Source organism: Juglans regia, chromosome 10, assembly GCF_001411555.2.
Source record: "Juglans regia cultivar Chandler chromosome 10, Walnut 2.0, whole genome shotgun sequence".
Lineage (NCBI taxonomy): Eukaryota > Viridiplantae > Streptophyta > Magnoliopsida > Fagales > Juglandaceae > Juglans > Juglans regia.
In genome coordinates this window covers 24349502-24365580 of record NC_049910.1, presented here as the reverse complement: position 1 = coordinate 24365580, position 16079 = coordinate 24349502, and the positions used below count along the sequence as shown (strand labels likewise).

Here is a 16079-nt window from a genome sequence, read left to right as displayed (position 1 = left end):
ACTTTTGCAATATCGTGAAGGACTCTTTAAGATCTGTTACGTGCTAGGCGGCTTCCTTACTTTTCACCAGTAGATCATCTACATATACCTCCATAGTCTTCCCAATCTAGTGTTTGAACATCCGGTTGACCAGCCTTTGATATGTTGCTCTGACATTCTTCAGCCCGAAAGGCATTGCCCGGTAGTAGTAGAGTCCTTTGTTGATTATGAACGTCGACTTCTCCTCATCCACCTTGTTCATCCTGATTTGATTGTACCCAGAGTAGGTGTCCATAAAACTCAAAATTTGGTGTCCGACTGTGGTGTCCAGAATGACATCAATTCGAGGAAGTGGAAAACTATGCTTGGGGCAAGCTTTATTTAAGTTCGATGAAGTCTACGCACATCCTCCATTTCCCATTGGCTATTTTGACTAGTATCACATTGGAGAACCATTCTGGGTAATGTGCCACCCATATGAAGCCCGCCGCTAGACGTATATCAATTTCTTCTATTATGGCTGTGCATTTCTCAGTGCTGAATGACCTCCTCTTCTGTCATACTTTCTTGGCTTCTGGATCAACACAAAGGTTGTGATCTATGATTGAATTATCAATCCTGAGCATTTCTTTGTGGCTCTAGGTAAATACATCTCTATGTTCGATCAGCAACTGTTCCAAGGCTTCCTGATACTCTAGTGGGAGCATGGAGCCAACCCATGTGGTGGCGACTGGGTGTTCTGGATGCCGCTTTACTACATGCAAGGGCTCTTTGGCTTTGGCTTGTAATAGACTACTTTCATTCCTGATGTCTATGTCTTGTCCTTCTTCCAACTGAAGTGGCGGTGGCAGCTGTTCCTTTGAGTTGTCTATTGAACATACCGTCAGTGCTCCCATCTTCAGCTCCAGGACATAACACTCTCGAGCCAATATATGCTCACCTCGGACTTCGCCTACTCCCACTTTTGTTGGGAATGTCATTTTAAGGTGGTATGTGGAGGTAACCACCTTTAAGTTATTGAGGGTCGGGCATCCCAATATGGCATTGTAAGACGACGGAGCCTTGACCACTAAAAAATCTGTCATGTTGGTGACTATGTGGGCGCCTTGACATGCTATTACCGGAAGTGTGATGGCGCCAATGGGTTGAACAGCTTCTCCTAAGAACCCTTTCAGCAGAAAGGGAGATGGTCACAATTTGTCGGTAGGGATCCCCATTCAAGCAAACATGTCCCAAAAGAGGATGTCAGCAGAGCTCCCATTGTCGACCAACACTCGTCTGGTTGTGTAGTTGGCTATCAGTAGCCTAACAACCAAGGCGTCTTCATAAGGGTGCATAACCCTTTCGCAATCCTCATCCCCGAATGAGATGGTCGGGGTTGTTTCTGCCCTAGGGTACTTACATGGCCTATCTGCCATGTATATCTCACGATATCTTACTCTGCATGTGTGGGCCTTTCTACCCGATGTTGTGGCGTCTCCCCTAGCAAATTTGCCTGCCATAGTGCGGATTTTGCCTAGGTGGGCTTCTTGGTCTCTCCTGGGTCGTGGACAATTATTTCTTCTTTGCTCTTCTTGTTTTTGGCGCTTGGGGCTTCTACCTCGTCTATCACGATTTTCCCCTCTTCGTGGCTTTATGTAATTAGCCAGCATCCTTTCCAGTTCCCCACTTCCAATCATTTCTTCAATCTGCTTCTTTAGGGTGATGCAATCTTAGGTCCAATGGGAGTAGCTTTGGTGATAGGTGCAATGGCGCTGACCTTTGCCAAGCGTGAATTCTTCCCTTTTTAAGTTTTTACCATTTTCATGTACATTGTGGTTGTTATGTACAAGTCGGCGCCCATGATCTTGGTGGCTGGTGTATCGGTCTCGTCTGTCATCAGGATGGCTTCGTTCGTTCGTTTTCCTGTCTTTGTCTTTAGAATTGTTCTGGTTTCTGTTCTCTAATTTTGTCTCCTGCTTTCATGGTTCTAGCAAAACATGTAGAGTATCCTCCGCATTGACAAAGTCTTCTGCTCAATCCATGAATTCCCTTAATGTGGATGGAGTTCGTCTGGCCAACTCAACCATCAAAGGGCTTCGAGGCCAGATTCCTCCCAGTAGTGCGGCTAAGGTGATTTTTTCATCCTGATCATTAGTGGTGAGCCTCTCTTTATTGAAGTGCATTAGGTAAGTCTTCAAATTCTCCCTTTCCTTCTGTTTTACGGTTAACAGATAGGCTGACGGCTTGCAGTGCCTCCTGCTTGTCATAAACTGTGTGAGAAATTGCTTAGCTAGCTCCTCAAAATTGTTAATCGATCCAGGGCGAAGGGTCCCAAACCACCCCCGTGCTATTCCTTTTAGCATCAATCGGAAGGCACGACAAGCCACCTCTCCAGGGAAGCCGGAGAGAGTCATGTGTGCTATGAAATTCTCGAGGTGATCAATAGGATCTTTGGATCCATCGTATAGATCGATGTGCGGTACCTTGAATATAGACGGTAGAGGGACCGCCATGACTTCCTCGCTGTAAGGGAGATCTGTGCGTGTGAGGAGCTGCTCCACAGAAGAGGAACCACCCATCCTCTTCTCCATCTCCTCGTATTTGGATATAAGACTTCGCAGCTCATCATGTATATTTTTTCTTCTCTATCTCTTCACTATTAACCCCCTGCACTGTGAGCATCTCCCACAAGCTACCCATTCTGGGCTGGAGGATTGTCCCTCTATTGTTTTAATTCCTCGCTTTCTTTCTGCAGTTGTTCAACAATTGCCATTACTTGTTTTAGCCTTTCCTCTGTTTCTGCTAACCTCACTTCTGCCTCTGTGGTCCTAGATCTCGATCAACTTGTGATCGCGTGACAATTGGCATGTAAAAATCATGTTGAAGTCTATAAAAATCCCACAAATGGCGCCACTATAAAGGACGTGTTTCACACCACCGACCGTACGGATGACTTTGCAGTAATGAAGAGATGGCACCTTGTTTAAACTTCGATACTTAAATCAATAACAATAGAAGGATAAGTTTATATAAAATAAAGATAATAATGTTTGTTACCTCTACCAAATTATTTATAGAAAGATGTGGCATTATGGCGATTAACTCTGGTCACCAGTCTTGTGTGCTTATCCTTCGTGATCCCTTAGTCATTGGAGAAGATATCTCCTGTTTTGTAGGAGTCATCTTACTCAGGATATTGATGTCTAGTCGTGGGCCTCATCCCCAATTCTTCGAGGTTATCTTATCCCATGATTGTGGTTACGAGCCCTCTGTCTGTGGGGCTCCTAGCTTTTAGCTTTCAATAAGTCTTCTTGAACTTATGGATGAGCTTGGCCTTAGAGATGGGCTCGAAGCCCAGGGGTCTAAATGTCCCCTCCAGCCAGTTTGAAAGCGGAAGAGGTCAAGTAGAGGTGAACGGGTCATTTTCCAAGGTTATCGGTTGGGTTTTTTTTTTTTTAGGTACAAGGATTTGTATGTAAGAATAATTATAACAAACGATTTCTATAGGGATACCATTCAGTTGTTTTAGACTTTGAAGAGGTTATTTAAATGAGTTTTCAATTCGTTACCAAAATATCTATGTTGATTACTTTACTATTTCCTAATATTTTGATTTTCAAACATGCGTTAATATCAGTGATTGCTTAGAAATTTAGATCTATATGATAGTTCGTCTATAATAGTTCGTCTTGGACCAGATCTAGAACTATCCTCAATGGTTTGTGTAGCCATAAATCCGATTTTGTATTCATTGAGAGTCGTTGACTTTGTATACCATTCTATTGTAAATAAATGATCTTATCATAGATCCGTTGTAGTCTTAAAATTATATAATAATGGAAACAGGTCCAGATGTGGTAGAAAGAAGGGCTTAAGACAGATAAGGAATAGTAAGAGTTAATAGACTGCCTCACTAATAATCTTCCTTATCGTACTACTGTACACAACTAGAAAAGGGGCAACAACTCTTTTTAAAAGAAGGAACCAAGGGATTCGCCGGGCTAGGGGTAGAAGGAAATCACGGGGATGTCCTATTCCCCTATCTGTATATTGTAGTAATTAAAGAAAGTGGAGTAGATCTCTTTCTTTCTTTCAGAACCTCTTTCTGTGCATTTTCTCGCTGTCTTACTAAGTCCCCAGTGTAAATAAGGAATAGCGAACCAAAGGATTCTTTTTCTTCCTGTATTTTGAGTTGTCAATCTTTGTTATCCCCTCAAATTCTTAAAATACTGTTAAGAGAATGTTTTATTGAAAACGTGAGGAAACATCAGGAAAGCAACAACTATTTTTTGGTTTTAACCCTACAACATAGAAGGAATAGGAAAGGGCCATATAAAAATGTTTTAAATTTAAAACGGATCAGTCGACCCGGTCTACGAATCTATTCGAACTATCAAGGAATTCCTAGAATTTTAGGCGGGATGGGAATTGTAATTCTTTCCACTTCTCGGGGTATAATAACGGACAGAGAGGCCCGACTAGAAGGAATTGGCGGAGAAATTTTATGTTATATATGGTAAGCTTTCTTATATCCAACTTAGATATGGAACTTTCCTATTAATTTGTGAAAAAAAAACGGGTTTCTAATATAAGTCTGATTTTTCGATTAACTAGATTTTTAATATTTAATTCCTAGAAATCTGTAAATTTTTGTGACTAGCTTTTTCCTGCTTGAGATCAAGGAAATCAAGATCAACAATTATATCAAGCTGCTCGCGTGAATATTGAAATTATTACGAAAATACGTACTGGGATACAAGATGGATAATTCAAGCTAACAAGTGAGCATTAATAAAGATGATATGGTAGTCTAGGTTTCATGACTACAACAAGAGGGAACTTTCTAGTTGTTGCCAAACCATAAGCTTCCTCCATGCTCAAATCTTCTGGTTTCATATTGTCCGATAATTTCCACTCGAATCCATGTATCATATTAGCCAAGGTTGCCATAGTCAACCTTAGTCCAAGACTGTATCCCGGACACATCCTCCTCCCTGATCCAAATGGCAATAGAGTGAAATCTTGTCCCTTCACATCAATGGCTTTTTCGATGAACCTTTCTGGGCGGAACTCTTCAGGTGCATCCCATATTGATGGGTCTCTTCCTATACTCCATGTGTTTATGACAACTCTAGTACCTTTACTAATATGATAACCAGCAATGTCACAATCTTCAAGAGCTAGATGTGGGGGAAGCATTGCTGCCACTGGGTGTTTCCTCATTGTTTCTTTCATAATTGCGTCAATATAAGGAAGTTGTGCAATGTCTTTCTCTTCTACCCATCTGTCTTTCCCAATAATCCTATCGAGCTCTTCTCTTGCCTTTATGATGAGGTGTGGTTGCTTCAAGAGTTCTGACATTGCCCATTCCATCGTAACCACAGATGTATCTGTTCCTCCTACTAGGAGATCCTAAAAATATCACATTAACGTTATATAGTTTTTTTAATTATGGTCAATAAATTATATTCAAACAAACGTTAAATATTTTTTAATTGTGGTAATAATATTATTACAAATAGGAAGCGATAAATTTACATCTTTAAGCTATAACGTTTTTACACCAACGAGTCCATCGATCAAACTTGATCGACTAGTTATAATAAGAAATCCCAAATAACCACAACAGTATATAAAAAAATTACCGGTTGAAGACGGATATCTAGCAACCAATATTAAGGGCATGTTTGGGATTCCGTTAGGAGTCTTAAAAGTGCTTAAATAGTCTTAAAAACTCTTTAATAAAAAACTTAGGTGGTTTGGGTGTTACATTATAAAGTATTTTTTAATCTCAAATAAGCTAAAAAATACGTTTGAGGAAAAATATCATTTGATACTTTTAAATGATGTTTTTCCTTAAACATATTTTTCCAGATAATCTAGAATGTAATTGAAATTTTAAAAATATTATCAGTGGGCAAAAATACCCATACAACTTTACGATAATTGCAACTTTCAAACTTTTAAAAATGTGACCATAATTTTGAAAAGAATCAAATGATCATCATAAAACACTTCTTTAATTTGTTTCTAAACAAACGTAACATGTTTGAAAATGTTTTACACATATGGTTACCAAACAGTACTAAATAACTTTTTAATTAATAGTATAACTTATTACTTAAGTTATAAGTTACAAGGCCTAAAATTATAAGCTATATTTTTCACAGCAATCCCAATTAAACATGCACTAAGATCCAACAAACTTCCGTTTTATATGAAACGTGTGAGGCTAGTATTGCATAGTTGATAGTAAAATATGAACTCTCCCACATTTATTTACTTCACTTTTAAAACGGTTTTCCACTTAAACAAGAAAAAACATCAATGGCCCAAGAGTATAGTTATACCTGAGTGAGCCCCTTGACTTGGTCATAGGTGAGCTTAACTTCAACTCTAGGATCATCAGCTAGCTCCAATAAAAAATCCACCATGTCCTTCGGCACAAATTGTTCCACTCCTTCTCTACTTGCCATGTGTTCATCGAAGACATGGTCAAAGAACCGATCAAACTTTTTTGCCAAAGCCCTCATACGTTTCACATATCCCTGCAAGTCTAGGAACTCGATCCAAGGTATCCAGTCCCCAATGTTCAATACCGAATTAAGCAACATCCACTCGTTAAACATTTCTCTGAATTGTTTAAATGTCATGTTTGAAGTTTCGAGCTGGGATTCGCTGAAATACTTCTTACCCAATACCATTCTACTCATAATACTGAAATTGAGGCGTGATAGGTGGTCATTCACCTGAACTGGTTTCCCAGACAATGCGCATAGCCGTGAAACAAAGTCATGTCTTTCTTCAAAACGAATGTACTCAGAGGACTCTAGTCTTTTTGAGCTAAGTAGCTCAGAGAGACATATTTTGCGACATTGCTGCAAATATGGTCCGTAAGGGGCCCATAAGAGATTGCAGAAGTTAAAACTGGTGTACTTCCCAGCAGCGTTTAGGGGTCTAGAGGCAAAGATCTGATCATGTGTCTTAAGGACTTGCTTTGCCATTTCGGGAGACGAGGCAACCACCACAGGAAAGGACCCAAACTTAAGCTGCATGACTGGTCCGAATTGCTGTGACAATTTGTGAAGGGATTGGTGAGGGAGGGACCCAAGAAGGTTTAGATTGCCTATGATAGGCCAAGGTTTGGGACCTGGAGGAGATTTTTGTCGGTGGCGATGTTTGAAGGGTGCTATTTTAGAGAGAAAGAGCATAATAGCTAGCCATGCCAATACTAAAACAGCCCAAGAAGTAGAAGAAGCCTCCATAAGTGAGATTTAGGGTTTCTGGGTAGTGAAAGTTTGAGTTGGATTTTGGCATTTATATAGTTGAGTAAGCTGGATGCATGGCATGCGTCGAAATTAGTTGGTAAGTATCAATATCAGGTGCTATGCTATTGTTTGAACTTTTTCTCTTTTGTCGTCTAATTTTATGGGTAGTGTAGTACTGTCAACTGCACATGGAAAATGATGTTATGATCTTATCCTTCCACTATCCAAGAACAAATCATGATTGTAGTTCTATTACGTACTGTATTTACCTTTTGTCATATGCGTTCATCTAACGGTACTCCCAATATATTCAGCCTTTCGATTGTTGATTGTCATGGAGATTGTCGGGAGAGTGATTTGGAATGGCGCTGAGTTATTTTTTAAAAGAGTACGTAATACTACATATAATTGTAGAGTGTTTAAATGTTGTGTAATTAATTTATAGAATTTATTATTAAAAAATTAATTTCTTTTTACGTGAATCTATATTTATTCACTTTTTTAAAAGTAATTGCACAACATGACTTGCACACTCACGACTAGTACAAGTATCATTTCTCTTTTAGAAAATTGTATTCTTCTAATCCTCACCCTATAATTAACTTCTCACAACATGATGAACTTTAAGTTTTTCACTAAGCAAAATCTAAGGCTGAATTTGATATTAAATTTCAGCCAGAATGACGCGATTCTTGTTTCAATAAGTTTTTTTAATATATTAATATAATATATAAGTCATGTTGGCCCGGGCGGGATGATCATTTTCCTGTTCTTATGCTAAGATTCGTATCGTGATCATGATCACCGACAGCAATCGATCACTAGATCTGATCATATATGGCAGGCATGGCCATAATTCAGTCATATATATCATATATTTTAGACATATCCTAGCCTGCGTGCATGCTTAATTCATGCAGCTATCTTCATTGTCCACTAATTAATTAAATATACTAAAGTATTTGAGCAATTGAAAGGGACGTTTAGCACCAGCTGAAAGGGACGTAACCAAATGCTTTTTTTTTTTTTTTGAAATACTATCAGATTTTATATATCTTCCACAAAGTCAGGGTAATACATCTTATCCTTCACTAATTCATTGCATATTACAAAGGGACCCCCTTCGATCCAAACCCTTTCTTCCCCACATAATAATGCATGTTTTGCCAATATATAAGTGAGCAACAGAATTTCCTTCTCTAGGAGTATAGCATACTGACCACCCCTCCTTTTGCTGAAGAACGTGCTTTATATCATTGATGATGTGCCCCATCCATGACTGATCTTCATCTGCCTTGTTGATCCTTTGAATAATATTAGCTGCATCACCTTCAAACATAAGTTCAGAGAAGGAAAAGGATAGTTCAGAACTTATCTCTATTGCCCTCCATAAAGCCAAATTCTCAGCTAGAGCAGGATCATGCACATTCTGTTTCACATCACACACAGACGCCAGCACCTCTCCTTCTTCATCTCTAAACACAATTCCCATTCTCATTCTCTGGTTTTCTAAGTCCATAGCTGCATCCCAATTAGCCTTAATCACATTAGTACCAGGTTTTTTCCATTTCTTCTGTGCTCCATGTGATCCACCACCATCTTGACATCCAATTGTACTCATCTTTGCTGTTTTGTAATCCTCCAGACCCTCACCAGCCATCAAGATGACTTGTTTAGGACTGTAAAAATTGTTCTCAAAGATAAACCTATTCCTTCTTAGCCATATCCTTCGCATAACCACTGCCATCCACTCAATATCTTCATTTTTTAGAGCATTAATCATTTTAATCCAAAGGGACATGAAATCAACTCCCTCATTTGCCCATTTCTTCATAGGGCTGTTACTTTCTGCCCAAACATCAGCAGCTGAAGGACAACTCCATAATATATGAAAAACAGACTCCTCATTTGATCCACATATTGGGCATAAAGGACTTTCACCTATTTTTTTCTTAAAAAGGTTACTATTAGTAGGAAGAATATTGTTCAAAGCTTTCCAAAGAAATATTTTAACAACTGCAGGCACTTCCAATCTCCACATTTGTTTCCATACAGCAACACTTTCTTCAACCTTTGATGCCTCTCCTCGAGTTCTTCTTTTTTTCTCCATACCAAGATGATATGCACTCCTCACTGTAAAGATACCCTCCTTGGTACAACCCCAAATCTGTTTATCACCATTGCCCAGCCTACTCAAAGGTAACTTGAGAATGACAGAGGCCTCCTCATATGAAAATAAGTTTCTGATTAGCCCTTCCTTCCATGTCTTGGTAATTGGATCAATCAGTTTGCTCACCTTCTCTTCCTTCCATTGACTCATGATTGGGGATTGTATACATTTAGTCACAGGAGTTGGTAGCCATTTCTCTCCCCAAATTTTTACTTTGCTCCCATTACCAACTCTCCACTGTAACCCCTCCTTCAGTAGAGACCTTGCTGATAAAACACTTCTCCAAATAAATGAAGGGTTGATCCCAATTTTAGCACTTAAGAATTCTGTATTTCTGTAATACTTCTCTTTATAAATTCTGGCAACCAGAGACAAAGGATTAGTCAAGAGGCGCCAGCCTTGTTTAGCAAGCATAGCAGCATTAAAAGTTTCAATGTCTCTAAATCCCATACCCCCTTCTCCTTTCTGCCTCCCCATTCTTTCCCAATTCCACCAATGCATTTTCTTTCCATTTTCTTTGTGACCCCACCAGAAGCTAGCATACAAGGAATTAAGCTCCTTACACAAAGAAACAGGCAATTTAAAAACCCCCAATGTGTAAGAGGGAATAGCTTGCAACACAGCTTTGATAAGAACCTCTTTTCCAGCTTGAGACAGAAAACTGTTTTTCCAGCTATCAATTTTCTTCCACACTTTCTCCTTAACACCTCTGAACGTATTATATTTAGACTTGCCCACCATAGTAGGTAAGCCCAAGTATTTTTCATATGATCCACAAACCACCCCACCTGCTGCAATACTGATCTTTCTTCTTTCTGTTGCAGAGGTGTTTGTACTAAAAAATAAGGATGATTTTTCCTTATTCAGAAACTGGCATGAAGCTGCCTCATACATTTTTAAAATACTGCACCATTGTCTCCATTCCTCCTCATTAGCTCTTCCAAACAAAACACAATCATCTGCAAATAGCAGATGATTGACTCTCAATCCACCTCGAGCAACTGCCACCCCTTTGATAATACCCCTCTGATCAGCAGAATTCAATAGAGAGCTGAGACATTCTGCACAAAGAATGAACAGGTAGGGGGAAATTGGGTCTCCCTGCCTTAATCCCCTTGATGGTATCACCTTCCTCCCTGGTTTCCCATTCACTAGCACAGAATAGTTCACTGAGCTCACACAACTCATCACAAGCTTAATCCATTGCTGATTAAAGCCTAATCTTCTTAAAACAGCTTCTAGGAACTTCCATTCAATCCTATCATAAGCCTTCGACATATCCATCTTCAGTGCCATGCTCCCTTGCTTGCCTTTCAGCCTTGTTTTCATAGTATGTAACACTTCATAGGCTAACATTACATTATCAGAAATGAGTCTTCCCGAAAGGAAAGCACTCTGGTTAGGAGAAATTATAACAGACAGAACAGATTTCAACCTATTTGCAATAGCCTTAGAACAAAGCTTGTACACCACATTACAAAGACTTATTGGTCTAAATTCACTAACCAACACAGGCCTATTAGTCTTAGGAATTAATGCAATGTAGATATAGTTTAAGGAATGAGGGATATTACCACCATTTAAGAACTCCAAAACTGCTGCCACCACCTTATCACCCACAATACTCCAGTGTTGTTGGAAGAAGCACGCACCATAGCCATCAGGTCCAGGAGACTTAAGAGGCCCCATCATATTTAAAGCCTCTTCTACTTCAATTCTGGTATAAGGTCTGGACAGATGCTCATTCATTTCCTCTGTGACTTTTGCTGTCAAGTTCTGAACACAGACCTCTATATCTTCCTCAGATGGATTGGATGTTGTAAAGAGGCTCTTGAAATAACTATTGAAAGCCATTTCCACCGTTGCAGGTTCATTAAAGAGCCTGTTATGAGTGTCTTTGATCTGTAAAATCATGTTTTTTCTCCTTCTTTGATTAGCACACGCATGGAAGAATTTGGTATTCCTATCTCCCAGCTTATACCAATTCTTTTTAGCCCTTTGTTTCCACTTAATATCTTCTTGGTCTAATAAGGTACCCACCTCTTCCTGAACTCTTTTAATTTCTGTGATAGTCTCTCTATCCTCCTCAGCTTGCAATCTTTTCAATAACTCAGTCTTGCTCTTTAGCTCCCTGCTTCTATTTGTATCTATCTTGTAACTCCACCTGCTCAAAGCTGAACTACATTTAGTAAGCAGATTCTGGATCACAGAAGATGAGGAACCTCCATAACTGTCTTGTCTCCATTCAACTTCAATCACTTTACTGCATTCCTCTTCCAAAGCCCAAGCAGCTTCATACTTGAACCATTTTTTCTTTTTTTCCCCAGCTCCCCTTAAGCTATCAAACACTAGCAATAAAGGTTTATGGTCAGAGCACCTTGCAGGCAGGACCTCTACCTTATTATCAGAATAGAGATCCAACCAATTAGAATTAACCACAACCCTATCCAAGCGTTCCTTAGTAAAGGTATCATCAGCATGCCTATTGCTCCAAGTATACTTATCCCCACACCAGCCCAGGTCATACAACTCACTTTCTTCCAGAGCATCTCTAAATATTGCCATTTGATTTTCACTCCTCTGTCTACCTCCTACTTTCTCATCATTTGTGGTTATTTCATTGAAATCACCTGCCACACACCATCGTACACCTTTAGCAGGTTTGAAAGAAGCTATCATCCTCCATACCTCCTTTCTTTTCTGCACCTCTGGATGCCCATAGAATCCAGTGAATAACCACCTGTCTTTAGCTGTGATGTCATGAATCCAGCAATTAACATGCCTTTGAGAAAAATTATAAATGTCTACCACCATCTCATTGTTCCAAAACAACATTAGTCCTCCACTTTTACCTACTGCATCCACTTCAAAACAATTCGACATCCCTACTTTTTTCATCAACCAATCAGATTTCCCTTTATGCATCTTTGTCTCCATTAAGAAGACAAAATGGGGCTTCTTTTCCTTTACTAAAGAGCAAAGATCCTGAACTGTCCGAGGGTTCCCAAGCCCTCGGCAGTTCCAACTTAGAAGTTTCATTGTAATTGGTGGGGCTGCTCAACAGCCTCCACCAATACAATTGCATTACTTTCAAATTTCCCTTCCTTTTTGCTCTTCTTTCTTGGTCCTTCTATCGTAGCAATCCCTTTTCCCTTCCTTCCTCTTATTAGCTTTTCTTGAGTTACAGCCACCTCATAAAACCCATCATTTACTCTTACCTTCCTCCTCCACCTCCCTCCTTCTTTTGTATTCTGAGGAATTAATTCCTTCCTACCCACAGACCCTTCCCCATCCACCTTTTCCCCAATTTCCATACCTGATCCAACAACTACATCCTCTATATCTTTTCCCCCATCATTCCCTTCTGCTTTCTTTGAATCTTGCAATGATTTCTCTTTACTGCCTTTATCCACATCATTTGGAGCCATTAAGGAATCTGTTCCACCCATGTTGCTATCATTTCCACCCATTACATCACTTGGAACTTGCACAGGCTCATTTCTGTCATCTTCCCCATTTTTTCCAGTAAAGCCAGGCCTCACGTTTTTCCTAACATAAGGAGCTGCTCTAAGCCATAAACCATACTGCTCTTGTTTTTGCATAGAGGTTCCTTCCTTCTTACCACATTCCTTACCATCATGAGAAAAGTTCCCACAATCAAAACAGATTTTAGGTAATTTTTCATATTTAAAGGGAATCCACACATTCTTCCCCTTAACAGAAATCACCCTTCCCCTTACCAATACCTTTCTTATATCCACTTCCACTCTAACACGTAAGAACTGACCCCATCCACATCCATCCTCCCCAGTGACCACATCAAGAACCTTCCCGGCCACACTCCCTATATGTCTCCCACATTCCTTGTTCATACAAGCAAGTGGAAGGTCATGAAGTTGTACCCAAAATCTCTCTACTGTAAAAGCCAGTTCAGCTGGTTGGATAAACCCGTCGAACAGATTAATGACAATTAGGAAGTTGTCAAATAACCAAGGTTTCCCATCCCAAATCTTCTGTTTATCATCCCTTGTTGCAAAGGTAATAACAAAAACATTCGTTCTTACCTCCCGGAATGATGCAAGCCTGGAGATTCTCCACACCTTGGCCATGGTAGCCTCCAGAACTCCTTTTCCTATGGACCTTTCAGTCAGTACCTTCCCCACAAGGCTCCTCTCACCTTTGTCTTCGACTTCATTCGAGATACATTCATCTACAACAAAAACCTGGTCCTCTTCCTCCGTAAGCTTCAGCTTCTCCCATTTCCCTGCCATTTCTTCCATTCTCAATATACTATCGTAATCTTTTCTTCCAAACTTTTTAACAGAGCCAACCCCGTAAAGCTTTTTACAAAGCTTGGTCACCACAGTGTAAGAGAAAACCCTTCTCCATATGATGCAAACCACCTTCAACCCACCCCAATTTAGGGCGGCGACGCCATTTTCCTCGTCGGTACCACTCAGTGTACCACCTGCTACGTTTCCCTTCTTCAACGACCACCTTGTCAGATGCCTTTTCCCCCCTTAGGACCACCACCCAGCCACTCCAAATTCTGTTATAACTGCCTCACATGCCAAGCACGAATTTGCTCCACCTCTATTCTAGAGAGAAAAGAGAGGAGAGTATCGATCTCCTTAATATTAATGTAACCAAATGCTTTTGATAGCTCAATAGACATTAGTAAAACGTTACACATATATAATGAGTGTTTTCGGCGCCAAACTCTTAGGTTAATTTCTAAGAATAAAAGATAGTACTAAAGAATATATATTATAAATTTATTGTTATGGAGATATGCGATCCACCATTAATATAATAATCAAGGATAAATTAGAGTTTTTCTTCTTTAAAAAAAAATTATAATGTCGAAATATATTACAAAAATAGAGATTAGAAAGAATTTAAGAACACTTGAGAAAATATAAAATTTATCAACAAAGGAAAGTCTTGAAGAGGACTCGTCACTCGATTAGGAAGAGTATAATGATATATTGCATGCTATGAGAGATCTTTTAATTTATACTTTTTGGCTTTTCAAAAGGTTTAGAGCCAAAGTTTTAAATTTTGAAGAAAAATTAATATTTTTATTGTATTTGAGGTTAGACTCTAATAAGAAATTATATACGATAAATTGATAAGCCTTCATAGGCATTTTCTATACGATAATAAATTTTATTTATATATATATATATATATATATATATATATATACACACTTGGTCAAAATTAACCAAGTGCTGATCTTACAATGCATTCTAGCATATTGATTAATCTTTCTTTTTTTTTTTTTTTTTTTTTTGACATTAAAGTATATTGATTAATCTTGAACAAGTATAGTATATATCCCTCATCTATTATATATTCTGAAACATTTTAGTCAAGGACCGTGCCACTCAGACCAATAATTTAGCTGAGGAAGTCGACCGATAAATGCACTTTTTTTTATTTTCTTTTTTCTTTTTCTTTCAATAATTTTTTATACATCTTTAAATATTTTTTTTTAAATTAAAATTCATTAATAGTCACTTCCTTAATCATTAAGTACTAAAAAAAAGTAAAAATAAAAAATAAAAAATTCAATTAATTACTTTTATCGGTTCAACTAGCATTTTACTTAATTTTAGCCAAAAGTATAAGAGAGAGAACCCAGAACAAGGATTTATCATCATTAAAAAAGAAAATTTATACTAATTTGAGCTAATCAAATTAATATAAAAATTGTATTGCTCTCAAAATATATACAAACTTGTCTAATATAGAATGTACTTGTTGGTATCATATATAGATCCAACGAGTCGGGAAGCTAGACACGTTGGCATATTGTGATCGATTGGGAATGCCACCTCGTCCGTAATCTAAGATTAGTACTTAATAATTTTCCATGATTAGCATGTGGAAAAATATTGATATCATCACACAAGCGCATTCCCGCGCGCACTAATATACATACATATATATATATATATGTATGTATATATTATACATATATATATATATATATATGTAAAGGACCACTTGCTGTAAATTAATTAAAAGTTCAACCACCTTGAAATGAGATGTAGCTGTTTGCACAACCTTTTTTTATGCAAAATCGTTTCACATGCATCACATGATAAAGTAATGGGATATACGCAAAATCATGTTTGTGTATAATCACTACAAAAAAATTATTTATTTACAGTCAGTTAATTCTAGTGAAATAATTATTTACAATTAAAATAAATCTATTTTGATCATTAATAATTTTTTCGTTACAAATAAATAGTTATAAATACTTATTTTTCTTGTAATGAGGAAATAATCTTATTGAATGATTCGCTGTTGTATAGCATTGTTAATTAAAAGTCTTTTTAGGATGATTAATGGCAAGCGATTTCCAAATGTTTTTTTATTGCCCCTATTTAAATGGGGTTAGGTTTTGATGATAGCCATCTATATCTAAATGGGGGCCAGTCTAGCCCTTTTTAATTTTATCCTATTGTCCGAAAGTTCAAAACTTTTTTTAAATAAAAAACCGATAATAATGGACGGTTATCAAGTATTATTAGCCCCATAATTAGTACATAAACTAGTAGGACCCACGTGCAAGGCACGCACCCGGTTCCCCCCTATACACTTTCAAATTTGAAGAAAAAAAAATGTTGTTTTAAAAATAATATAGGAGGTAATTGCCCTTCCACCAT

General features: G+C 38.2%; 2 protein-coding genes across 2 annotated transcripts; both read right to left on the bottom strand.

Annotated features, from left to right (window-relative positions):
- Positions 1 to 1994: 1994 nt before the first annotated feature.
- On the bottom strand, positions 1995 to 2552 carry LOC109020620. Its single transcript, XM_019003124.2, has one exon. The coding sequence runs from the start codon at positions 2550 to 2552 to the stop codon at positions 1995 to 1997; it is 558 nt and encodes a 185-aa protein (XP_018858669.2).
- A 2108-nt stretch (positions 2553 to 4660) lies between these two features.
- Positions 4661 to 7248, bottom strand: LOC109020619 (trimethyltridecatetraene synthase-like). The gene is made up of 2 exons (XM_019003123.2): positions 6312 to 7248; positions 4661 to 5373 (listed from the first exon to the last, which is right to left on the bottom strand). The coding sequence occupies exons 1-2, from the start codon at positions 7224 to 7226 to the stop codon at positions 4750 to 4752; spliced, it is 1539 nt and encodes a 512-aa protein (XP_018858668.1). The 5' UTR covers positions 7227 to 7248; the 3' UTR covers positions 4661 to 4749.
- Positions 7249 to 16079: the final 8831 nt, after the last annotated feature.